At 37.8% G+C, this 26,805-nt stretch overlaps 2 protein-coding genes across 2 annotated transcripts in view; both read right to left on the bottom strand.

The window, feature by feature from the left end:
• The window catches only part of nomo (nodal modulator), a 31,785-nt gene extending 23,756 nt beyond the window's left edge, over window positions 1-8,029 (bottom strand). The window contains exons 1-2 of the mRNA XM_062998095.1: window positions 8,013-8,029; window positions 6,426-6,579 (exon numbers count right to left, since the gene is read on the bottom strand). Of these exons, the coding sequence (XP_062854165.1) occupies window positions 6,426-6,579; window positions 8,013-8,029 (171 nt within the window). The remainder of the gene's footprint in view (window positions 1-6,425; window positions 6,580-8,012) is intronic.
• An 11,543-nt stretch (window positions 8,030-19,572) lies between these two features.
• On the bottom strand, window positions 19,573-26,440 carry LOC134316433 (poly(rC)-binding protein 3). Its single transcript, XM_062996794.1, has 11 exons — window positions 26,366-26,440; window positions 23,701-23,724; window positions 23,576-23,608; window positions 22,909-23,025; window positions 22,359-22,490; window positions 21,686-21,814; window positions 21,492-21,566; window positions 20,985-21,026; window positions 20,689-20,764; window positions 19,840-19,892; window positions 19,573-19,746 (listed from the first exon to the last, which is right to left on the bottom strand). Exons 1-11 carry the CDS (start codon window positions 26,438-26,440, stop codon window positions 19,573-19,575), a joined length of 930 nt encoding a protein of 309 aa, XP_062852864.1.
• Window positions 26,441-26,805: the final 365 nt, after the last annotated feature.

Here is a 26,805-nt window from a genome sequence, read left to right as displayed (position 1 = left end):
TCTTATGTGTATAAAGTATCGTTCCAGTAACGTTCCCGGAAGGTTTCTAAGTTAACCCAGCTAGCACAATCATCTGGCCCATGTTGAACAGCGTCACCATGGCAACAGTGCGACGCGAGCCGTTGAAAATGAGGAATCGTTCGTTCGTATGAGGTAAATAAACGTTTAATCTTAACAACTTTTTACTTAGTAAAATGTAAGCAGAAAGTCTATTAATGAGTTCTGGATAAAGATAGAGAGTAATTTGGAAATGGAAACTGTTAGGTAATGTTATCTAGTGAGTTTTAGGTTAACTGGTGGTCTGAACTGAAACACTTCAGGTAACGTTAGCTAAAAGGCTAACAGTTTCTAGCATTAGACAACAGCTGCTAAATTATCGAATATAATAAAGTTCATTGAATACTGTGGATAACATTAACAGAAAAGATTTACAGAAAAGTTTAAAGAAACGCTTTAAACTCATGTATGTGGTGTTTAATTGATTTTCTACATTCATAATACTTTGTTAAAACTGACATTGCACAATGCGTCAGGGAAGTTTAATGAAGCGCTTTTAACGTATCTATGTGGTGATTAATTGAATTTTTACATTTCGAATTGACACGGCTCAATGTGTTTTCAGCATAGATAAGCATAAAAAGCGACAGTGGAACTGTAGAGCTACAAAGTGCACCTATAGATAGATAACTTTATTAATCCCATAGGGAAAGTCAGTAAATGGTTAGTAAACTATATGGTTAGTGGAGCTGATAGAAAAAGAGTATACATACAAGGAGGTGGTTTTAATGTTATGGCTGATCGTATATAATTTTATAACCCAAAGATTGTCCCTTGTATTTTTTGTAGATATTCAAGTGTCCACTACCATCACTGAGCCACATTTGCTTATTTCACCTCTCATACATGAGTAAAAACTATAAACACTACTCTGCAGCATCTAACAGCCGGTGTAGATCATCAGCCAAGGTCACAAGATCCAGCAAGAAGGTTCTGGGTTCGATCCCCAGGTGGGGTGGTCTGGGTCATTTCTGTGTTGTTTGCATGTTCTCCCCATGTCCGCGTAGGTTTCATCCGGGTGCTCCGGCTCCCTCCCACAGTCCAAAGATATGCAAGTGAGGTGAATTGGAGACACTAACTTGTTCATGACTGTGTTCGATTTAACCTTGTGAACTGATGAATCTTGTGTTATGAGGTTAAAATCCTGATAAACGAACAAACAAACAGTACTTCTTTATATTGTTTATATATATATATATATATATATATATATATATATATATATACTGTATATATATATATATATATACAGTGTATCACGAAAGTGAGTACACCCCTCACATTTCTGCAAATATTTCATTATATCTTTTCATGGGACAACACTATAGACATGAAACTTGGATATAACTTGGAGTAGTCAGTGTACAGCTTGTATAGCAGTGTAGATTTACTGTCTTCTGAAAATAACTCAACACACAGCCATTAATGTCTAAATAGCTGGCAACATAAGTGAGTACACCCCACAGTGAACATGTCCAAATTGTGCCCAAATGTGTCGTTGTCCCTCCCTGGTGTCATGTGTCAAGGTCCCAGGTGTAAATGGGGAGCAGGGCTGTTAAATTTGGTGTTTTGGGTACAATTCTCTCATACTGGCCACTGGATATTCAACATGGCACCTCATGGCAAAGAACTCTCTGAGGATGTGAGAAATAGAATTGTTGCTCTCCACAAAGATGGCCTGGGCTATAAGAAGATTGCTAACACCCTGAAACTGAGCTACAGCATGGTGGCCAAGGTCATACAGCGGTTTTCCAGGACAGGTTCCACTCGGAACAGGCTTCGCCAGGGTCGACCAAAGAAGTTGAGTCCACGTGTTCGGCGTCATATCCAGAGGTTGGCTTTAAAAAATAGACACATGAGTGCTGCCAGCATTGCTGCAGAGGTTGAAGACGTGGGAGGTCAGCCTGTCAGTGCTCAGACCATACGCCGCACACTGCATCAACTCGGTCTGCATGGTCGTCATCCCAGAAGGAAGCTGACGCACAAGAAAGCCAGCAAACAGTTTGCTGAAGACAAGCAGTCCAAGAACATGGATTACTGGAATGCCCTGTGGTCTGACGAGACCAAGATAAACTTGTTTGGCTCAGATGGTGTCCAGCATGTGTGGCGGCGCCCTGGTGAGAAGTACCAAGACAACTGTATCTTACCTACAGTCTAGCATGGTGGTGGTAGCATCATGGTCTTGGGCTGCATGAGTGTTGCTGTCACTGGGGAGCTGCAGTTCATTGAGGGAAACATGAATTCCAACATGTACTGTGACATTCTGAAACAGAGCATGATCCCCTTCCTTCAAAAACAGGGCCTCATGGCAGTTTTCCAACAGGATAACGACCCCAAACACAACCTCCAAGATGACAACTGCCTTGCTGAGGAAGCTGAAGGTAAAGGTGATGGACTAAACCCAATTGAGCACCTGTGGCGCATCCTCAAGTATAAGGTGGAGGAGTTTAAGGTGTCTAACATCCACTAGCTCCGTGATGTCATCACGGAGGAGTGGAAGAGGATTCCAGTAGCAACCTGTGCAGCTCTGGTGAATTCCATGCCCAGGAGGGTTAAGGCAGTGATAATAATGGTGGTCACACAAAATATTGACACTTTGGGCACAATTTGGACATGTTCACTGTGGGGTGTACTCACTTATGTTGCCAGCCATTTAGACATTAATGGCTGTGTGTTGAGTTATTTTCAGAAGACAGTAAATCTACACTGCTATACAAGTTGTACACTGACTACTCTAAGTTATATCCAAGTTTCATGTCTATAGTGTTGCCCCATGAAAAGATATAATGAAATATTTGCAGAAATGTGAGGGGTGTACTCACTTTCGTGATACACTGTATATATATATATATATATATATATATATATATATATATATATATATATATTAGGGCTGTCGAAGTTAACGCGATAATAACGCATTAACGCGATTTCAATTTAACGCGATTAAAAATAATAGTGCCGTTAACGCAAATTCTAGTTAATGTTGAGACTTGACTGGTAGAACTACAACGCTCGGTTACATTATGTTAACAAACCGCAAATGAAAAACGGTGGCAAGTCCGACATTAAAAAACATAATGTAACCGAGCGTTGTAGTGATGCACTTATAAAGAAATAAATACACGCTGTATTCACAAGTTGTCGGGAGCAGAACACTTTTATTAACTTATTCTGTTAAGGTACCAAATACCGGAAAGCTGAGTCAAGCACGTTAGTCCATGCACTATGGAAGCCCCAAAGGGTCAAAACACACTCACTTCGTGTAGAAACGGCCATCAAACCATTGTCACAATACAACCACAGAAAAGTCTGTTACAATAACTACGCCTTATCCCACCTAAAGCACCACTGATCTACAATGTTTGCTGATGGAGAAATTCTAAACTACAATCTGACATTTACTGCCTAGTATGTGAGGGAATAAAACTCCCTTACAGTTTTCTCTTGTCCCAGCAGTTTTTAACATCAGTACATTTAGCATAAAATGTGTTCACCATTTTAATTGTAACATTTCACATAAAAATCCTTGTTTTCTATAACATTTACACATATTTTTTTTAATGCGATTAATCGCGATTAACTATATGAAATTCTGAGATTAATCGCGATTAAAAATTTTAATCGTTTGACAGCCCTAATATATATATATATACTGTATGTGTGTGTGTGCAATATGTTATTTTCTACATATAGTATTTATATAGCTGTCATTTTGGTTTGCTTTTGTAATTGGTCTTATTTATAATATTCTGATGATTATTATTACACTACTTGCTGCAATTATCTTAATAAAATACTTTCTGCTGCACAATCTGTAGTTAATCTGTAGCATAAATCTACTATTTTATCTGAGGATGTGAAAGGAGAAGAAAACGGTAAATAAATGGTATCGTATTGTTTCGGGGGCTATTCCGGCCCAGTTATGGGAGAGTCGGCGGAGATCTGGCATCCGGATTTGGGCCAGTGTATTTGGCCCGATTCTGGGCAGTCATTCAAAAAGAGTCAGAGCCGACACGGTCTGCCGGTGTTACCGGAGTGTTATTGCAAGGTTGTCTAAAGTTTTCAATAATTTAAAGGTTAGTACAAGGTTCCCTTAAGGTTTCAATAATTTAAAGGTTAGTACAAGGTTCCCTTAAGGTTTCAATAATTTAAAGGTTAGTACAAGGTTCCCTTAAGGTTTCAATAATTTTAAGGTTACGGGAACGTTAGGGGAACGTTCCCACAACTATAATGCACAACCAAACGGGAACGTTCTATTTCCGTAAAGAAAACTTTCCTGGGGAACCAAAGGGCAACCAAAATGATCCGTTCCCAGAACGTTCTGGGAACCAAAAACTAACGTTCCCGGAACGTTCTGGGAACCAAAAATTGTTAGCTGGGTTTTCATTGAATAAAAATGTATTGAAACGAATATTAACTTAAAATGTAGTATATATTGTTATGTTAATTATAGCTACTAAATAGAAGGTTAATAGTGGTGCATTAATAACCAGGCTAGTTTTCCTCTGCTTTCTAAAGTCGCATGCAGGTACAGTACACGTGTATTACTGTAACGAGCACCATCAGAGAGAGTTTTAGTGCCGAGGGGAACATCGCTACCCCACTCAGATCCTCTCTAAACCACATCAGGTGAACATGTTGGTTCTTCTAGTGCGCATGATAACGCAGGTTTAAACCCTTACAGACTTTATTCTATTTTTTTTTTTTTACCATATTTTGATTAGATGTGCATTTAAAATATTTAGCCTAAACACTTTTTTTTCGTTTCACACTGTATATCTAGCCCAGGCTAGAAGCTTAATTTAAACCTTTTTTTAATAGAGAAAAGACGCGCATCCCTGCTCTGTTCTGTATTTAACAATAAACACGCATTTCATTGGTCTTAAAGCTGTCTCATCTTTGTCATTATAAAGCAATAATATACCGAATCGTGGCCTAACAATAAAGCTTGTTTATATAGCTCTAAAATCCAGATAAATTAAGTAATTTTCAAAAACAAAAAAATTTGCGATATTACCGCATACCGCGGTATTGAGACAGGCTGAATACTGCAAGGGGAAATTTTTTCACTGCGACAGCCCTAAGTATAATCTAATATAAATTGAGACCTGATCCATACCTACTGTTTCTTTTCATTTTCTGCATTTATCTAAGGTCCCTATCTTGTTTTGGACAAATCCAAACACCTTGTCAAAAAACAAGTATTATTAAGAACACACAACATGTATGTTCGAAATGTTATTTAGTACTTATTTAGAGCTGTGCTATTTACAGGAACAATTATTGTCAAAAATTACATTTACATTGGAGAAACTAAAAGGTTTAGGCTTTTTAAATGCCTGTTAAAGCTTTATAGCTGCTGCACAACAACACTATTCCCAAGGACCTGGGTTTTATTCTTATCTTTTATGTCTGTCAGTGTCTGCAGGAAGTGTGGTATATTCTCTGTGTATACTCAGATTTTTTTTCACCTCCCAAAAACATGCAAAATGTGAATGGGTATCTTTAAAAAATGCCCAGGGTGTGAATGAGTGAAAAGGTAAGTGTGTGATGCCTTGCAGTTGACTGACAACGTGTGTTTCTGAGTTACACTGCACCCAGTACAACATTTAGCAGGATTAGTTAAAAAAAAAAAAAAAAAAAAAAGAAGCTGGCAGAGACAGAGTCTTTTAAGTAGCTAACAGAGGCAATGATTCTGGGCCTGTGGCTGCGATTTCCAAGCACTTTATCGCCCACCCCTAGTATGGATTGGCTACTATAAAATGCCCTTGACTTATGTTATGACAGTGTTTTTAGGGTAAACTCTAGACCAAAGTAGTCTGTTTTTACCTGATAGAACTGTTCAGGTGTTTACAGAACAAGACTAACCAATTAAACAGGTGGAAGCAGTGCTTGTGATTGGTTGGGATTAAAACCCTTCCCCACACTGGTTCTCTGTGAATAAGATTATAACCCCCTGGTCTAGACCTAGTGCAACCCTGATCAGGATACTAATGATTACTGAAAATGAACCAATGAAAACCCTATATGGGGCAATGAGACCATACATCATCAAAGAGGTTTAATCTTATAATACTAACACTGAGTAAAAATCTAATTAGTCTGGATTATATATTGCTAGATAAATAATGTGAATGCATAGTTTGATTTAACACTGCTTGATTACCTATTACTATCCACATGCTAAGCTGACAGTTTGCATATAAAACAGATACAAAGAAGTAATTAGTTTGATTATATGGAACCATGGAGAGAAGATGAAGAAATCCCATCAACTGTACAGATCAGCCCGGAACTGATAGTATCTCTACAGCAAGCTAACACACTAGCTAACCGGCTGCTTACTGTGTCAAATAATCACTCACCTCGACCAGTGAATAATCGATCTCAACATCTGATTTCACAAACCCGCCACAGCCGACCAAAATCTCATCAGCGCAATGTGCAATTAACGATAACGTCAATACAAATGCTAAGATCTTTAATACGTTTAACTGTGCCATGATTCTGTGCAGGCTACTACAGAGTAACAGCCAGTACACATGGGTAACGAGAGCTGAACCAATCAAAGCACACAATGCTAGATCTGCACCAATGATCATACAGCACACACACACAGCCGGGGTATCGTCATCATTATTGGTTCATTCACAACAGGAACTAGTGCAGCTTTACATTAGCTGTTACCCGGAGATACATTCTGCTCTATGTGAACTGATAACACACACACACAGCCAACATCTGTGATGGTACATACACCGATCAGCCATAACATTAAAACCACCTCCTTGTTTTTACACACTGTCCATTTTATCAGCTCCACTTACCATATAGAAGCTCTTTGTAGTTCTACAGTTGCTGACTGTAGTCTATTTGTTTCTCTATATACCTTTTTTGACCTCCTTTCACCCTGTTCTTCAATGGTCAGGACCCCCACAGGACCACTACAGAGCAGGTATTATTTGGGTGGTGGATCATTCTCAGCACTGCAGTGACACTGACATGGTGGTGGTGTGTTAGTGTGTGTTGTGCTGGTATGAGTGGATAAGACAGCAGCACTGATGGAGTTTTTAAACACCTCACTGTCACTGCTGGACTGAGAATAGTCCACCAACCAAAAATATCCTGCCAACAGCGCTCCGTGGGCAGTGTCCTGTGACCACTGATGAAGGTCTAGAAGATGACCAACTCAAACAGTAGCAATAGATGAGCTATCGTCTCTGACTTTACATCTACAGGGTAGACCAACTAGGTAGGAGTGTCTAATAGAATGGACAGTGAGTGGACATATTTAAAAACTTCAGCAGCGCTGCTGTGTCTGATCCACTTATACCAGTACAACACACACTAACACACCACCACGTCAGTGTCACTGCAGTGCTGAGAATGATCCACCACCCAAATAGTACCTGCTCTGTGGTGGTCCTGTGGAGGTCCTGACCATTGAAGAACAACATGAAAGGGGGCTAACAAAGCAGAGACAGATGGACTACAGTCAGTAATTGTAGAACTACAAAGTGCTTCTATATGGTAAGTGGAGCTGATAAAATGGACAGTGAGTGTTGAAACAAGGAGGTGGTTTTTAATATTATGGCTGATCAGTGTAGGTGCATCAGTGTCCTTGGCATGGGCGACTTGCATATGTGTAGTGACACAGAGGCATGTATTGTGATTATAGTGGCACATGCTGGCATCAAGACAATGTCCTTTCCCGGGAAGTTCTTGGTTATTTAGAAAATGCAAGGTCTTATTATGCACTCTATACAGTGCATTGTGTCTTTGTAGACACAAAGGGTGTGAGTGCTTGACTGGCCTGCCTGCAGTCCAGATCTGTCGCCTATTAAAATGGATGGCACATTTTGAAAAAGAGAATTGGACAATGTCAGCTATGGTCTTTTGAGCAGCTGAAGATGTGTAAAGATGTGTAAGGCAAGAATTGACAAACAGGAAACCTGTTAATGCGTTCCATGGTCCCGTGGAACTTCATATATGTTAGGTTTATGTAAAACAAAGGGGTTGTTTTTGACACTTATACACTAAAAAATAACACAAGTATAATATGAAAAACACTGAAATACAATTAAAACAGTTAAAAATCAATCAAAAATACAATAAAACCTGCACTTTACCTTTGTCGTTCTTTTAATACATTAAGTTACATTATTCTTTTAATTATAAGTGTTTTAGACTCTCCGAAAAGATGATTCTTACAATTTCTCAGAACCCTGAGCTATAACACAATTTTAAAAGTGAAATAGGAGAAAAATCCAGTTGAACACAGATACATGTGGAGCTTTCAGAGTGGATTTGACGGTTGTTCCACACAAATGCAGATTCATCTCATATTCGCATGGCGTTTTACCACACTACTCAGGCCATGCGCTGAACAAAGCAGCAGTCGCACACAGGTTGAGTTTAAGGGAAACGTTGAGTTTAAGGGTATAAATGTCTCGACGAAGGGTGTTGAGTTTCAAAGATTTTGAGTTTTGTGGACATTGAGTTACAAGGTACCACTGTAGATATAAAGATAGATAGATTTTCTATATTTGTGTATATTTCGTGTTCTTTATTATTATTATCCTACATTATTGCTCATGTGACTGGACCATTTAATTGTAATTTTCATATTCTTATAGTCGTTCTAGTATGTATTACCTACATTCTTTTTTTTTTATGAGGTGCAACAATTAGACAAAAGATGAAGGACCAAGAGAATTATTAGATTAGATTAATTACTTGGCATAGTAATGGTAAATACAAACCGCATCTCCCAAATCTTGGAATAATTTAAAAAGTGCAATAATTACAAGAATCTTTGACATTACAAGAAATTACAAGAAAATTGTAAAAATTACAAGAATCATAAAAGCTTTATTTAAATGATAACACTACTAGGAAAACAAAAACAAATAATTTGATGCCTTCAACATACTCAAAAATTGTTAGACAAGTGTGAAAAGTTTATAAGATATTCAAGTTACACCTTTTCCCACAATAAGCAAGTAAATTGGTAACAGGTATAATCATTGGGTGTAAAAGTAGGATCCATCAAAGGCTCACTCTTTACAAACAAAGATGGGCCATGGCTCACCACTTTGTGCCAAACTTTGTGAGGAAATTTTCAGTCTATTTGAAAAGAACATTTCTCAATGCAAGACTGTAAATAATTTAGGTCTTTCACCATCTACCTGTAATGTGTCCACCTGCCATATAGGCCGTAACGTACCATTATCCACTTCAGCCAGTGTGGGCCCTTTATATACAAGCCTAATGACCCAACAGGTCCCTTCCTGTTCATTTTTTGATTGTGCTTGTACTTGTGTTTGAAATCAATACGCTGGGCTTAAGGTCGGACTCAAGGACCTGCCTGGCTTCATCTGCAGTCTTTTACACCAGTCTAAAGGTCAGACTCAAGGACCTGCTTCTTCCACCGGCCCGCTTTGTGAGCATTTTTTTGTATCCCTTCTCCTAAGCTTGGATTGTCACTTGCTGGTGGATCAGGTAGCTGATAATATTGGCAGCCTCACTCCTCAGTATTTGTTCTTTGTGTATTCTGTGTAAGGGGTTTAGATGATTACACCCTGTTGATTGATTCTCTGTGTTCCTGTTAGTTTTTATGCTTTGAGTCAGTGATTTGTTTTCTTTTGTGGCTCTTTTAGTCATTTATGAGTTTAGGTATTATTTCCTTCATGGTTCTTTAGCCACATTATTGCTCCATCTTGGCTAAGTAATCTGCAATTGGGTTCATTCTTTTTTTTATTGCAGGTGTGGGGCTGCACTAGGCACCTGTGGGGTAAGACATGCAGTACCCTGTTACATTACCTTAGATAAGATTGTGAAAAATTCCAGGGAATTCCGAGGATTGTGAGTTCGTGTATGGCAACTCCCAAAACTACTGTGGAATGGTAGTGACTTTTGAGTCCTCCAGTGCTATTGCATAAGAGACCATAATACAACTGAGATAATAGTTTTCCCAAGCTTATGTGGCTATATTTGTCACTTCACTCCACTTCCTGCTGCATCAACAAATGCACAGTATGCACAGAGAAATCCATAAATATGTTCTATGCGGAATGCCATTGAGTTTTTTTTGGCCCAAGCTCAGCTTAATTAGACTGAAAGACAGTTAAAGTCCAAGATTTAGCTTGAAAAAAGCAGAAAAAAATGGACAAAGACTAAAAGTATATTTCAGACTATTCCAGACTATCAGAAAAAAGTGCAAAAGCCAACATCTGTGATGGTACATGGGTGCATCAGTGTCCTTGGCATGGGCGACATGCATAAGTGTAGTGACATGGAGGCATGTATTACAATTATAGCGTGACATATGCTGCCATCAAGACAATGTCCTTTCCAGGGAAGTTCTTGGGTATATAGAAAATGCAAGGTCTTATTATGCATTCTATACAGTACATTGTGTCTTTGAAGACAAAGGGTGAGTGCATGCTTGACTGGCCTGCCTGCAGTCCAAATCTGTCTCTTATTGAAAATGTATGGCACATTATGAGGAGGACAATTTAGAAAAAATCTCACTTTTACTGCAACAAATTGCATTATCCTCAGTCCCAAACAATTAAGAAAAATTGTATTTGTGTATATTTAGTGTCCTTTATTATTATTATTATTATTATTATTATACTTTATTGCTCATGTGACTGGACAGTTATCAAAGCATTTCACTTAGCATTTCACAGTGTATGACTATGTTTGTGACAAAAAAACTTTGATTAGATTTTAAGCAATAAAGCAATCCAAAAACATCACAAAGCCTCCTTTATTCTCCACAGTAGACAGTGTTTTATATTTTAAAAGCATGTTTCCTTCCATAAAGAGCTGGTGGGACTTAATAATAATGTAATAATAAATTATTTAATAATAACTTATATAACTTATTTTATGCACAGTTACTTGCTATTAATTAACAACAACAAAATAATAATAATAATAATAATAATAATAACAACTAGCACTCTGGTCTCTGGCTGCATGTCATTGTAATGCTAGGCCCCCAGAGGGTAACTATGTCTTTCTCGTTCTGTCACTCTCTATTTGTTCCAGTAAAAGGACTCTGTTTGCACGTGCTCATGGTGCTGCCAAACCCTGTTCTGAGCCTTGTTTTCTAGCATTATAGATCTTATTCTGTGCATGGCATGAACTGTTCATTTGATTATGCTGTTAGACTTTGTTTTGTAGTTTTTGCCTGGATGTTATTACCTTTTGTGGGCTGTAATGTTTCCTGGATTTTTACTGGTATTTTTAATTAACCCTCCTGTTATGTTATGGGTCAAATTGACCCATCTTAAGGTTTCAAACTATAAAAAATATAGTTAAAAATATTTTTTCTGGATGAAACTTCTTCTGCTTGGCTTAATCAGTAAAATCAACATGTAAAATAAAAATGGTTCATTTCACATATTTGCAACACCCCCCTGCACGTTTATATTACATCGATGCTGTTCGGGTCAATTTGACCCGGCCATCAAAATGGAGCCTAAAAGGGGTCAGAAGTGTCAATTACTATTTATTTCTTTGCAAATGTGAGACATATTTTACCCAAATCACCCCCCCCCCCCACACGCACACACCCTGCGCACGAGCACACACACACACCTTGCGCACACACACCCTCTTTATTCTCTTGATCTCTTTGGTAATGTGCGAGAATGCAGGTTTTGTTATGACTGTTTCTGTGTGCACTCAGTAGAGGAGGGGCAAAACATACACTATATTGCCAAAAGTATTCGCTTGTCTGCCTTCATTTTGCCCCCTCCACCAAACTTTACACTTGGCACAATGCAGTCAGACAAGTACCGTTCTCCTGGCAACCGCCAAACCCAGACTCGTCCATCAGATTGTCAGACGGAGAAGCGTGATTCATCACTCCAGAGAACACGTCTTCACTGCTCTAGAGTCCAGTGGCGGCGTGCTTTACACCACTGCATCTGACGCTTTGCATTGCGCTTGGTGATGTAGCGCTTGGATGCAGCTGCTCGGCCATGGAAACCCATTCCATGAAGCTCTCTACACACTGTTCTTGGAGGCCATATAATCTGAAGGCCACATGAAGTTTGGAGGTCTGTAGTGATTGACTCTGCAGAAAGTTGGCGACCTCTGCACACTATGCGCCTCAGCATCCGCTGACCCGCTCTGTCATTTTACGTGGCCTACCACTTCATGGCTGAGTTGCTGTCATTCCCAATCGCTTCCACTTTGTTATAATACCACTGACAGTCGACTGTGGAATATTTAGTAGTGTGGAAATTTCATGACTGGACTTGTTGCACAGGTGGCATCCTATCACAGTACCACGCTGGAATTCACTGAGCTCCTGAGAGCAACCCATTCTTTCACTAATGTTTGTAGAAGCAGTCTGCATGCCTAGGTGCGTGGTTTTATACACCTGTGGTCATGTAAGTGATTGGAACACCTGAATTCAATGATTTGGATGGGTGAGTGAATACTTTTGGCAATATAGTGTATAAAGATTCTCTGCAAGGGAGTCATATCAGAATTACACACTGCAGCTACAAATACTCTCTGTCAGAGCTTTACAAAATGAGCAACCGAATTAAACGGCTGTCAGCCCAGGAGTTTTTGGACGTCATCTGATGATGTAAAGACAAGTATGACCTGTGTAAAATGTGTAAAATTCATTTGCACAAAGCATGCTGTCATTACATGTCACTCATGTGCTGTGTAGATGCACATACATGCACCAAGTTTAGTTCCACCTAGTAATTTTTTATAATGTATTTCTAGTTCTAAACATTGCACAGTGTTTACTGAGCACCGTGTTCATATTGGTAATCTAGTTTTTTTGTTATTTTGGTTATTTTTGGTTTAAAAACAGAAATATTAGTTTATTTTCAATATATATCCTCATGACTCATACATATTGATTTTAAGTGGGTCAATTTGACCCTGAACAGAAGAGGTGTCTCGGGTTAATTTATAATCACTCCATAAAAAAAAAAATCCCAAATGTAAAATTATATTAAACATATATCAATGACATGTTAAACTATTGTATTTAATATGTAGGTTGTTCAAATTTACATTTAAAAAGTTTTAACATTCATTTTTAATGCATTTTTTTATTAAAAACAAATGAACTGTCCTTATTGAACCATGATCTGTGAGAGCCAAAGAACAAAATTGCACTAAATATTGATTGAAATAGTTAGTAATGGAGTTAATAATGAGATATAAACAATGATTATTGGGATTTTTTGGTTTCTGAAACTTTTGGAGAATTAAAAATGCCCCGGGTCAAATTGACCCGGGAACATCATTGCTGTTCCTGAGAAACGAGCATAACAAGAGGCTTAAGTTCATATAGATTCTCATACTCTTGATGAGTCTCCTGTGCTAACCTAACCCCAACTTTGACCCGGTTTACTTTTTGTCATCCAAGAAACTAGGCACAGCACTCCTCATAACAGATGTTCTCTTGGCCCAGAGACTCTCTTGTTTTACTATAACATTTATTATGATTTTGACATTAACCCAAAAACTGATGAGAGAGAGTTTGCTTCCCTCTTTATAGCTTACCGATGAAGCATGCTCCTGGACAGAAAAGTTGATCTTGCAGGGACTCCCAGCATTTAACTCTGTTAAAAACATTACCTTATTTCCTGAACTGGACATTTACTTGTAATTTACTTGATTGTTTATGTAAATACAATACGGAGTTGCATGCACAAATGCCACATAAACCTTTACTGTGCGAAAAAGAAACCTTAAAGTTTTAAGTGGCATTTGTGCATGTAACTCTGTATTGTAGTGCTTGACAAAGGTTTGCCAAAGTAATTCCTCACCCATGTGGTTATATCAGCTATTGTTGAGTGGTGGTTCTTGATGCAGTGCCATCTGAAGGATCGAAGATCACGGGCGTTTAGCTTAAGCTTGTACCCTTGGCCTTTACGCACTGAAATTTCTAGTGATTCTTTGAATCGTTTAATGATATTATGCACTGTAGAGGGAGAAATATACAAATACCCTCCAATCTTTCTTTGAGGTAAATTGTTTTTAAACATTTCAATAATTTTCTCACACATTTGTTGACAAACTGGAGATCCTCTGGCCATCTTTGCTCATCAAAGACTCAAACTTACCTGGATGCTGCTTTTGTACCAAACCAGGATTACAATCACCAGTTTGGAATCACATCATTATTTAGTGTTTTCACCTCATTACTAGCCCTAAATTGCCCCCATCCTTACTTTTTTGGAATGTGTTGCAGGCCTGAAATGCAGGAATTTAACAAATGAAATGAATTTAAGCAGACAAAACATGACATATCTTGGGTTCAAACTGTCTGCAATCAAATAAAAGTCAAAGTAAATGTAAGGAATACTGCATTTTCATTTTATTTGCATTTTCCGTACTCTCCCACCTTTTCTGATTTGGGGTTGTAAATGCGTTACTGTCCCAACTTTTTTGGAATGTGTTGCAGGCCTGAATGCAGGAATGGATGTTTATTAATAAATGAAATGAAGTTGACAAGACAAAACATGAACTATCTCAGTTCATCCTGTCTGTAATGAAAGAAAAGTCAAAGTAAATGTAAGAAACTCTGTGTTTTTTATTATTTGCATTTTCCATGCTGTCCCAACTTTTCCTGATTTGGGTTGTATATTTATTTATTTTATTAATTTTTTTATTCAGGCAGTTCTAGTCATGCAACTAATAAAGCACAAATGTGAATCTTACTGGATGTGAAATTGGGGGAGGGGTGATTGTGTTAAGCTGTGATTGGCTGCTTTCACTGCTAACAGGCCCCAGCCTAAAAAAGTGACAGCATCAAGTCAGTTCACAGTTATTCAGAAATAAAAACTCATCCATGGCCTTGAAAGAATTATTTGATGGGTTAACAAATGGATCCTGGCAAATGCAATGCATTTTGTGTCTCCTGAAAAACAAAGTACATTTTTTACTTGGGTGATTCCTACAGTTTAGTAACTTTTGTATCACCAGCATTTTATTATGTAAAAATCAAAACATTATTATTTATGTGGTAATCTCAGCAATGTCAGGAGCAAAGCAGCAGCCTCAATGCCATCAATGGGCAAAGTGGCGACCTCAGTGGGGAAGAACGGCAACCCATATGCTCACAGGCTGTACCATCGGGCCTTTTGATTTTTTATCTGATGTCAGTAACCGTTTGGATCATCTGTCTGTACTGGTTGGTCTCCCTGTCCCCACTGGCCTCTTGGTTCCTCTGTATTCCTTGGTGAGCTCTCCAGTCATTTCATATTCCTCTCTGGGTCATATGCCTTGGCAAGTCTTCCATATGACATTATTGATTCTCCTGGCCCTTTGTCTGACTTTTCCAGTTTTCTGGGGCCACTGCCATTCTAGTTGTCTTTCCCTGTAGTCCCTCCAATGCTAATCCTCAATTTGATTAGGCAAGTTTTGAGGGGTACAGGATTTTGTAACAAGTACTCTGGACTCTCTGGTGGCATGTCACTGCACAGGCCTCCAGTTTTGTTACACACTTCCTGTTTGCTTTATATAAAAGGACTTTGAATATGTGTATGGACAAGTATTTCAATATCTTGTGTAATTTGTATTCTCTTGTTCTTGTTTTTTAGCGAATGACCTGTACTTTTTTCCTTGAATGCCTTTCCTTGATGCAACCTTATTTTTATCCATGCTTGGGACCAGCACTAAGAACGCACTGAGAGGTGCACCTCCCAGTGATTAAGCTGTTCGGTTATATGAATCTGAACCTGAGACACATGAACAAGCTATTACAAATAAGCAATATTAACTTTTGAAACATGTTTTATTTGATTTACATAATGACAACATTGGATGCATACACAAAACGTATCTTAAATATCATTTAAACTTATTATTATTAAAGCATAATTAATTAATTAATAAACAAATATTAGCGCACAGAACCAGTACATTGTAGATCACTTTTTTCAAATGTTCATCATTACATTCAAATGCAATTAAAAATAATTTCTCCTATAATCAGAACTAATCAGAACCTAATGCTGAGTAACAATACAACCCATCAACAAAATGTACTATGTATACTTCTCATGCTTTCACAGAACAAATAAATAGCAGTTACATTATTGCATACAATGTATAAACATGACTTTAAAATTTAACAAATGTAACAGTACATTGCAAATATGCTATCATACCAACAGACAACAATAATTTAAAGTTATTGAAAGTCAGACCAGGCTGAAGGTAAACTTATGTGCTAAACCAGTATTTCTAAACTTAAGCCTATCTGACCAGATACATTTGCTATTTCTATGATTGTGATTAAATGTTTGTGAACCCTCTGGAGTTACCTGAATTAAACATTTGTATTATTTATGTATTTATTAGACACATTGATTATAACTGTCTATTATAATGATTGACAATCAGTTTACATGTCATAGGTAATTATTGCAGAAATCCATGTAGTGTTTACAAACATGTAATGTACATAATGCAATATATTAGGTTACATTGTAATTCAATTATATCGAGCTAAACAATCATGTATTTTCCTTAGAAAACTAAACCAAATCATTACTGTTTGCATATCATGTGTCCAACAGTATGTGGGCACCAATTCTGAGTATTGACTTCAGGTTTCAGACACACCCACTACAAACAAATGTATAAAACAATGATGTAACATGAATATACAGCCATGTGAAAAAGTTAGGACACCCCATGAAAACCTTTGTCTTTTTGAACATATTTAAAAATATGAACATTTGAGCTTCATTTGAACAGTACTGAGAGATGGAGCTTATATCACTAAACAAATAAAACTGAAAAAAATACTTCACATCAGACATTAGTTTGGTTTGCTCTTGATTGTTAAAGTGAGTGTTATCACCATGGTGAGATCTAAAGAGCTCTCTGAGGCCTTCAGAAAGAAGGTTGTATATGCATATGAGTCTGGGAAGGGATTTAAAAAGATCTCAGAACAATTAGAAATCAGCCATTCCACTGTCCGGAAAATCATTTACAAGTGGAGAACATTTAAAACAACTGCCATCATGACCAGGTCAGGCTGTCCTAGCAAGTTCAGCCCAAGAGCAGACTGCAAGATGCATAAAGAAGTCTCCAATAATCCTACAATGTCATCACGGGACCTACAGGTAGCTCTTGCGACAGTTGATGTCAAGGTACATGCATCTACCATCAGAAAGAGGCTGCACAAGTTTGATTTTCATGGGACGTGTGCAAGGAGAAAACCCTTGCTGTAAAAAAAACATCAGGGCAAGACTAAAGTTTACCAGAGAACACCTAGACAAAGACCAGCACTTCTGGAACAATGTGCTTCAAACAGATGAATCAAAAGTTGAATTATTAGGGCACAGTAACAGAAGACATGTTTGGATGTTTGGTGCAAACCAAACACAGCATTTGAGCACAAGAACCTCATACCAACTGTGAAGCATGGAGGTGGAAATGTCATGGGTCTTTACTGTATCAGAGGGTGCTTAAGGAAAATGTACGACCATCTGTCCAAAAACTGAAGCTGAAGCAGAGGTGGACCATGCAGCATGACAACAACCCAAAACATTCCAGTAAATCCACCAAGGAATGGCTCAAAAGAAAGAAATGGAGAGTTCTGGAAGTCAAAGCTCGGATCTTAATCCTATTGAGATGCTGTGTGGTGATTTGAAATGGGCTGTGCATGCAAGAAACTCCTCAAACCTCACACAGCTGAATAAATTCTGCATGGAGGAGTGGGAAAAACTTAGTCCTAGTAGATGTCAGAGACTGTTGAATGGTTATAGGAAAAGTCTAATTGAGGTTATTTCAGCCAAAGGGGGAAATACCAGCTATTAGGGCATAGGGTGTCCTAACTTAGTCCTCACAATAAATTTCCATTTTTGTTCATTACATTTTACAACTTGTGTTTAAAAGTATTTTTTTCAGTTTTATTTGTTTAGTTATATAAGCTCCATCTCTCAGTACTGTTCAAATGAAGCTCAAATGTTCATATGTTTAAATATGTTCAAAAAGACAAAGGTTTTCATGGGGTGTCCTAACTTTTTCACATGGCTGTATGCTTTCAGTTTGGTGGCAACAATATGGTTAGATGAGTTAGATGGTGTGAAGAAACTCCAGTCCGTGTCACAGAGCACTGTACTTAACCCCATTTAGAGCATCCATAGATCTGTTTTGGAATTCGAGTTCTCATGTCCATTTTGGATTTCTGTATAACGACATTCTTGACATTCAGCATGCTAAGCTAGAATTACATTATAATCAAACAATTATATAACCTGATTTTACACAAATTGCTTAGTAAATGACATTAAAATAAAAACTAAAGAAGCTGACACTATTACAAGTTTGTTATGCCAAGTATATTATTTGTAAAGCAAGCATGTACAGACTAAAGATTTAATTGGACCCTAATTAAACTCCACTTTACTTTTGCTAAGTTACTATTCAGGTTGGTATGGAAGCTCTTGGACTCAAAAACATTAAAATACAGCATGGTTGCACAAAATTTTTGATGAACAACATAGGGCTTCAAGAGGTCATCACAGTAGAAGGATCAGTCCACATTGCTGCCACATCTCGAAACCTGCCAATGCCATTGAGAGAGTAATCCACAGTAAAAAATATATAGCACTTATGATGTGTTTATTTATAATAATTCTTACCCTTAAAACCATTTACCCACCTAAACCATTATTATATTTTTAATATAAAAACTAAAGTTTTTGTCTAAGTCTGTAAAGGGGTGGATCATGTCTCGCCACTGAGGCACCAAGTGTAGCCTTGCACCTGCAAGATTTAAAGAATGAACCACATATGCAGAATGCTTAACCAAGGTAGAACAACACTATGGCTAAAAAGCCACAGACCAAAAAGAAAATTGGCATGGCAGCCTGGAATGATTCTGTAACCTGCACCATCTGCCTGTCTCTGCAGAAGGGAGGGATTTCAGAGGTATCCACAATACAATGTATTTTGTCAAATCAAAAGAAAAGGCCTTTCAAAATAATTACTATAATTTAAAAGAAAATAGCTGGATGTAAAACAGTATTTATACCTCTTGTAATTGTAGGATTAGATTTGATTTAATAAACCTTTCAAATCTTAAAAAAAAAAAACTCCACAAGGGCAAAAAATCAATCTTCATGTGCACAAGCACACATTTGAAGAAGGATACACACCTTTTAAAGGTACTGAACATACTACTGAGTTCAGTTCAGTCCACAAAGTAGAAGGACACTTAATATCAAGTGTCACTTATTTATTATTATCGGTGACTATAATTAAAGGTAATATTTATGCAGCATTATGCAAAAGTTTGAAAACCTTGCTCAAAACCATTTTATTCAAATGAGACTTGGATTTCATTTACATCAATGAATGTAAATCTCAAGTCATGACAGTAATTCAGGTAAAAAAAAGTTGGTGGTATTGTTTAAGGCACTGTGTGTTAAAACCAGGTAAGTGATATTCATCTGTATATAGTAGTTTTCTAGTTAGATGTAGTATTCCTTAACTCTGAGCCACTCACCTGGCATTAATGAGATACTGTGCCAGGCTGATGTTGGCAGGTGTGCCTGTGATAGTGATTTGGCGGTCTGATGACCCCTCCATTGCATTAGCTATTTTAATCTGAGCTCCAGACATTTGACGAATCTCACTGATTTTTGTGCCTTGACGTCCAATTATGCAGCCGATTAGCTAAAAAAGTAATAATAATGGGTTAAAACAATAACAATGCAGCACAAGTTTTATCAGTTATGATAAAAAAGTGTGTTTTATTTAGTTACTTACATCATTTGGAATGGTGAGCTCATGAGTACTGGCCTGTGAACTGGCATCCACACCTGCAAATTAGTAACAGACAGATTTACAGAGTAACAGAAATATTAGCTGTACTTTTAGTCATTCAGTCATAGGACCATCAAAACCCTCACAGACCATGACAAGGCTTTTTAATTTAGATGCAGTTTTTGGGAAAAGTGAAAAGAATGTTTGTTTGACTACTCCCGCACAACTAAACTATGCAGAGATGCAAAGGGCATAAACAGAGACTGTCTAGTTGGTGTTGGACCAGTAATGATTAGGAAGCATTGTAATAACAGGTTCTATTAAATCAGGGGTGCCCAGACATTCATGGCTTGGGATCTACTATTTGTAGGGTTAAAATTTCTATATGTAACATGAGATCTGAATATTCTTCGCCGGCTTCTTTCACGAATGAACGAAACAGCCATCTTTGCAGTGGTCTTGCCCGAATCGAACCGTTTTTGGTTTCTTTGTGCTTGGTTGCACACTCATCTTTACAAACAGTGTAGGTTACAAAAGGAAAAATGCAAAAATCGGCTCAAATTGCTACTGATGAATGAAAACTTTCAAGATTAGCAGTGCTTTAGGCGGGCTGAGGTGTAGCAAACAGCAAATTAAAGAAACAGTGGACACATTTCATGTCAATCACGTTGACCTGTTTGAATGAGGCGCTATCTACCAGCGTGCACTGTGCAATCGACTGGTAAATAGCGATCAACATATTGGGCACCATATACCTCTCCATAAGAAACGCGTAAAAGAACAGACAATGTGTGAGAACTTCTACAGGTACAGAGTGAAGGATGTGCATCAGGTGGGGTGGATGGTACATACCAGGGAAAGCGGGGGTGGTCTGCCCAAGGGAGGTAAAGGGGGTTTGCTGTATAGCCAGCTGATGGAGCTTGGTCAGCTGTTAGGGAAGGGAGGAGGGACAGTAAAGCTAAGAGCTTATAATCACATAAGATTTCTTTTCAGAACCTCTACGAACTAAACGACAAGGACACTTGCACTATGCACACACATTTTTATTTATATTAATGACAGGCTTATAAGAACAAACAGTTATCAGGTTGAACACATTACTAAATTAAAAGAGTATTAAAGTAATTAAAAAAGGCTTGTATACTTACATCAGGATGAGGGATTGCATACTGTCCCTGAATGGTGTAAGCCTAGAAGAGAGAAGATTATAATACACATAAACAGTTTAGTTTGCTTACAATCCAGACTGGCTCTGTTATTAAGAATATTATTCTACACAGATGGGTGACACATTTCAGGTACACTTGATGGTCAAAAGTATGTGGACACTCCTTCTAATCACATCCTGACATCCTCAGTCACCTGAATTAAATTATTATATCTAATACAAGGCCTTTATTAGGATTTTTTTTACTGCTAAACTGTAGTCAACGTGTCTGTCAAAAAGCATCTGCACCAATAATGTTTCACCGAACGTATTTAAGTAGCTGTCATTTAATTTGTCACCCATCTATACATTAACACAATACAAAACACAATTCCAAAAGCAAGGACAGACACAAACTACATAAATATGTGCTTACAGGCAGAGGCTGGTGCTGCAACAGCAGACTGAGGTTGGCAGTTGATTGTGCTGCAAGTGGATCTGCTCTTACCTGAGCCCCAGTAAAAATAACTGGAGCAGAGGCAGGTTTGGGTCGATACGGGATTGTGGCACCTTTGGGTGGGGACTGACAGATCAAGAAGACAAAGTAAAATAAAAAGCTAAAAGGAGTAGGGCACAAAAGTGCAGAGAAAACATACTTGTTCATGCATAAAGCATATACCATAAGTGACTCCCTTTGCATACCTCCAGCATTATCACACAGATCTGCTTTACACACTGGATGATGGCATCTGGGGTGCCCGAGATGGTCACTGCCCGCTCGGTGGAGTTTGGCAGCATGTCTCCAGCCACTTGCACCTGAGCTCCTGTAGACTGGAATCAAATACAGCACTATTAGTCGAACTTAGAAAACAATTTTGAACCTTAGACAGCAGTGCAAGAGAAACCATCCCAAGGCTTCATAGACACAGTGTGTGCTAGTTTGGCCTGCCTGCAGTCCAGTTCTGTCTCCTTTTGAAAATGTATCCACTATCCAATGTAAAATTTAACCACAGACTGTTGAGCAGCTGAAGTATGGCAAGAATAAACAACAATTCCGTTTGCTGAACTGCAGCAATTAGCATCCTTGGTTCCCAAACGATTTAAAAGTATAATTAAAGGTGATGTACCACAGTGCTAAACACAGCTCTGTCCACTATTAAATTAGGTTTGTAGGTAGCAAATGTATTATGTAATTATTTTACATCAATTTAAAAAAAGATATACCTTAGTTATAGATTGCATTTCTATATGGCATCTATAACTAAAAAAATTACTGGTTTTACATAGATGAATGTTTGTTAAATGAACTAGAATTTGACTGTGGCAATTCAGCAGTTGAAAGAAATGTCTTAAGAATATTTCAAAATATTCTTACCTCCCTCATCTCCTTTATCTTTGAGCCACCCTTCCCAATTAGAGAACCACACTGGCTGGCTGGAACCACTAGACGTAGGGTCACTGGAGGCTTACTGGTGGCCTGGCTGTTACTCATGGAGGTGATAATATCCTAAAATGAAAGACAATTTTGATCTGTTTGTTTTAAAAGCTGTTGATGAACATTTGGGTTATAAAATGTGTGTAAAATACACTATATAGGTAAATGAATGTGGACACTTGTTCTGCTTAATGAGTTTAGATGTTTTAGCCACACTTTTGCTAACAACCAGTGGTCTGCACAAAGCCCTGATTGTGACCCCAATAAACACCTTTGGGATGAACTGGAATGTGGATTACAAGCCAAGCCTTCATGTTTAACATCATTGCCTCACAAATGCATGTTTGACTACATGGGCAAAAATTCCCACACTCACTCAATAAAAGGCTTTTATTAGGGTAAAGTGGGGGAAGGGATTCTATTTTAGTGCCAATGATTTTGAAATGTGTCATGAAACACATACTTTTGACCATTTAATGTACCATCTTACCTCTTCAAACTTGTATGCGATCATGGTAAATGCCTTGAATATGGCATCTGTTGGCCCTGTAATGGTAACTATCCTCTCTGGACAGTTTCCTTCTGAAATATTGATACGAGCAGTACTCTGTGAATAGAGGAAAGTGAATTTAGTAATGAATACTGATGCTAAAGACAGGTGTACTGTGTAGTACGATTAAACAATTAACATTTCACCATGGCTCTGTTGATTTTGACTTGAAGTCACAAGATACATTTTGGCAGGAGAAAGCAAAGCAATTTTCATAGAGAAGATATGATGCTGCACAGGTAGCAGGAGCTTTACTTGCATACTGCTAAGCTTACTAGTGTTTCAAAAGGTACATTGACTAATCATTATGATTTATATTGAGGACATCAGGAAAAATGGTTGTATGTATTATATGCTTATTGAATGCCGAACAGGTCTAAATTGGTGGCAGTAATAAGACCGAAACTCTGGTCTCCATAGTAGTTAAAAAGCTTATTAAATTTCTGTTTTTAATTCTGATTTGAGTCACAGTGGGTTTCTTATTTATACCTACTGAATGCAATTTAGGCAGTCCACCTACAGCTATGTTTTTTTTATTATAAAGAAATTGGGTTATGAAGGAAACAGGTAGACCACATAAAGCCAAATAACAACCAATCACACTTACCTCTTCCCGCATTTTCTTCACTGTTTCACCTTTCTAAAGATATGAAAATTTTAGAAGGCAAAAAAGTACTAAGATATAAAATCAAAACAAATAGCAGTAATGCTCGTTATGAACAATTTTCTTACCTTTCCTATTATACTGCCAACCTCCTAGAAAGAACAAAAATATATGTTTTAGCATAAAAAGCCTATAACGCACATGAAAGACCCAATGCCTATTTTTTCTTTTATTTATATTTTTCCCCTCTTTTTTCCCCGAAATTTATCCCCCAGTCTAGTCGTGTCCAATTACCCTGTCCTCTATACTGATTCGACCCTTCACCGCTGACTGAGGATGCCTCTCAACTGACATGCGCCCCCTCCAATACGCACAGTCAGTACAGACTGCATTTTTCACCTGCACGAGTCGAGTTCATACACTTGACGGGCACTGTGTATGGAGGACCACACCCCCATCAGCATTATTCCTCAGCCCTGTGCAGTCGCACCAGTTATGAGGACCTATGATCCGACTTTCTTACCCTCTAACCATGAACAACAGCCAATCGTTATGATGTATTCGAAACCCAAACACTGGTGAGCTAGCGTACTTTACCGCTGCGCCACCTGAGCGGCTTAATGCCTATTTTTTTGACTCATAGTATGGATGTTGGAAAATATAAGCATATTTTAATTTTATGTATTGGAAATTAAAGGCAGTTTGTTGTAGGGTGGGGCAATATGGCAAAATTTGTTATCTGAAGTTAAATAAATAGATCAATAATTAGATACAACAAAACAAAAAATCAGCATTCACTGTTCTAACACTTTTTTACCTGTACATGGCATACAGACATGGACAGAACCCACAAATTTCTCAGAAATAACTTGAACTAAAATGAACTAAAGTAATCCACCAATGTTTATACCATATTCAATAAAATCAGACTTTGCTTTTGATTTTTGATTCAACTGAGTATTTTAACTTATAAAACAAATTAAAATGCATGGACAAAAATCATGTGATCTTTAACCTAAAATTTTGTTGCACAACTTTTAGAGGCAATCACTAAAAATAATTGCTTTCTGTAGCTCTGAATAAGCCTTCTGCACCTGTCAACAGGATGTTTGGCCCATTCTTCTCACTCTAGAGCAAACTGCTCTAGCTGACTCAGGTTTAAAATGTAGCTTTTTCAGACTGCATGTTTCAGCTCTTTCCATAGATGCTTGATAGAATAGAACAGGGCTAATAGAATGCCATTTCTGTATATAGTCCAATTGGTTCAACAATAGTCCGGTGTTTTGTTCTTAGCCAATTTGAGTATTTTTAGCTGTCTGATTGTGTCATTATCCTGTTGGTAAAAACATGACCGACCACTGACACAGAGCTTTCTGACAACTGGCAGAACATTTGGTTTCAGAATATCTTAATAGTCTTGAGATTTCATTTGACCAAAATGCTCCAATTTGCTAATCTGGCCAAAGAATGTTCTCCTTGAAGCATTGTGGCTTGTCAATATTCATTATAGGAAATTCCAATTTGGCTTTTTTACATTGTTTTTCCTTTAACAGTGGAGTCCTTCTGAATTTTCTTCTGTGGAGCCCACTGTCACTCAAAGACGACAGATGGTGCAATCACACACTGATGTATTTTGTTCTTGGAATTTAGTTTGTATCTATTTGGAAGTTCTTCTTTTTCTCCTGCAGCTGCTGAAGGTTGGCTATGGTTCCACGGACCTTTAACTTCTTTATTATATTTGTAACTGTAGTTACAGGAACATCAAGCTGCTTGGAATGTCATATATCTTTCACCTTTAACATGCTTCTCTAGATTTTGATTTCTAATCTCCTTGGATGATTTTTTTCCATTTAAATAGGATGCATTGCTGATCATAAGATTGAAGACATGTCTGATACTAATTAAAGAAAACAGTTAGTTTTACTCCATTTATTTATAATCTTTTTTCAATGGGTATTGTCAAATCTGTCCAGGTCATTGCAGAATATCTTTGTAGAATAAACAATGATCTTTTTTACACTTGCTTTGCTTTACTCTATAACATACTAAAGGCTTGCAATGATATATGAGAAAAGTGCTTTTAAATGTATCAGTTTCTAGGCGCCCAGGTGGCGCAGCAGGATATTCCGCTTGCACACCAGCACCGAGTTTCTGAACTCCCCGGTTTGAAACTCGGTGTTGCCACCGGTCGGCTGGGCGCCATCTAGCGGGCATAATTGGCAGTGCCTGCAGCAGATACTACTTGGCCACCGTATCTGCAGGGTGGGGGCCGGACTATGTGTGGGTGGGTGGGTCTTCATACGCTGTGTAAGGACCCTGATTGGCGGAAGAGACGCCTGTGCAGAATGCACGGGCGAGAAGAGGAGGGCTGTGCACATGTCGAAAGCGATGTGCTCTCCTCGGATGCAATCTGGCATCTCTCTGCAGCGGAAGACAAAATTGAGTGCGCTAACTCGGAAGGAAAATGGGGAGAAAATGCATAAAAAACATCTGTATCTGTGACAAAGTTTTATTTAAATTAGACAAAAAACAGATAAACAACATTAACTAATAATAAAATAGAACAATGATAACAATAGTATGTTGCGACAGTATTTTGGACATAAACATTTGTGTTTTGATCTTTCAGTCACAGAAAAAGAACAGTTGCAGAAAGATGGCTTATATAACTTACAAACATTTCACTTTTACTTTATTACAGTAATATAAAATCATATATATTGTGATGAAGGATTTCAGCTGTATTGCCAATCCTTATTTTTGTCACCTAGTCATGTCTGTTTTGTCTGTTACCTTGCCATGCATGAGGAGCCGAATGGTAAGTGTGACATTAAGTCCACCCTCAGACTGGACCTTGGTAGGCTCCATTGCAATCTGTTAGAATGGGTCTAGTTGTGAGAATGTAGAAGAAAATGGTTGGTTAGTCAAACACCTATCAGGAAGAGCAGTACTAATAAACGTAAGTAAGTATTTATTCATTAAACTTATGTAAGTAAATTATTCTTTTTTTTTAATGCAGATATAGATACATAAATATGTAGAAGAAGCTGGTTGGTCAGTCAAACACCTATCAGGAAGAGCAATACTAATAAAGGTAAGTAAGTATTTATTTATTAAACTTATGTAAGTAAATTATTATTTTTAATGCAGATATAGCTACATAAATATGTAGAAGAAGCTGGTTGGTCAGTCAAACACCTATTAGGAAGAGCAATACTGATAAACGTAAGTAT

The sequence above is a fragment of the Trichomycterus rosablanca genome, chromosome 6 (assembly GCF_030014385.1).
Source record: "Trichomycterus rosablanca isolate fTriRos1 chromosome 6, fTriRos1.hap1, whole genome shotgun sequence".
NCBI lineage: Eukaryota > Metazoa > Chordata > Actinopteri > Siluriformes > Trichomycteridae > Trichomycterus > Trichomycterus rosablanca.
Note: the sequence above shows the minus strand (reverse complement) of the source record. Positions and strands in the feature narration are given on the sequence as shown.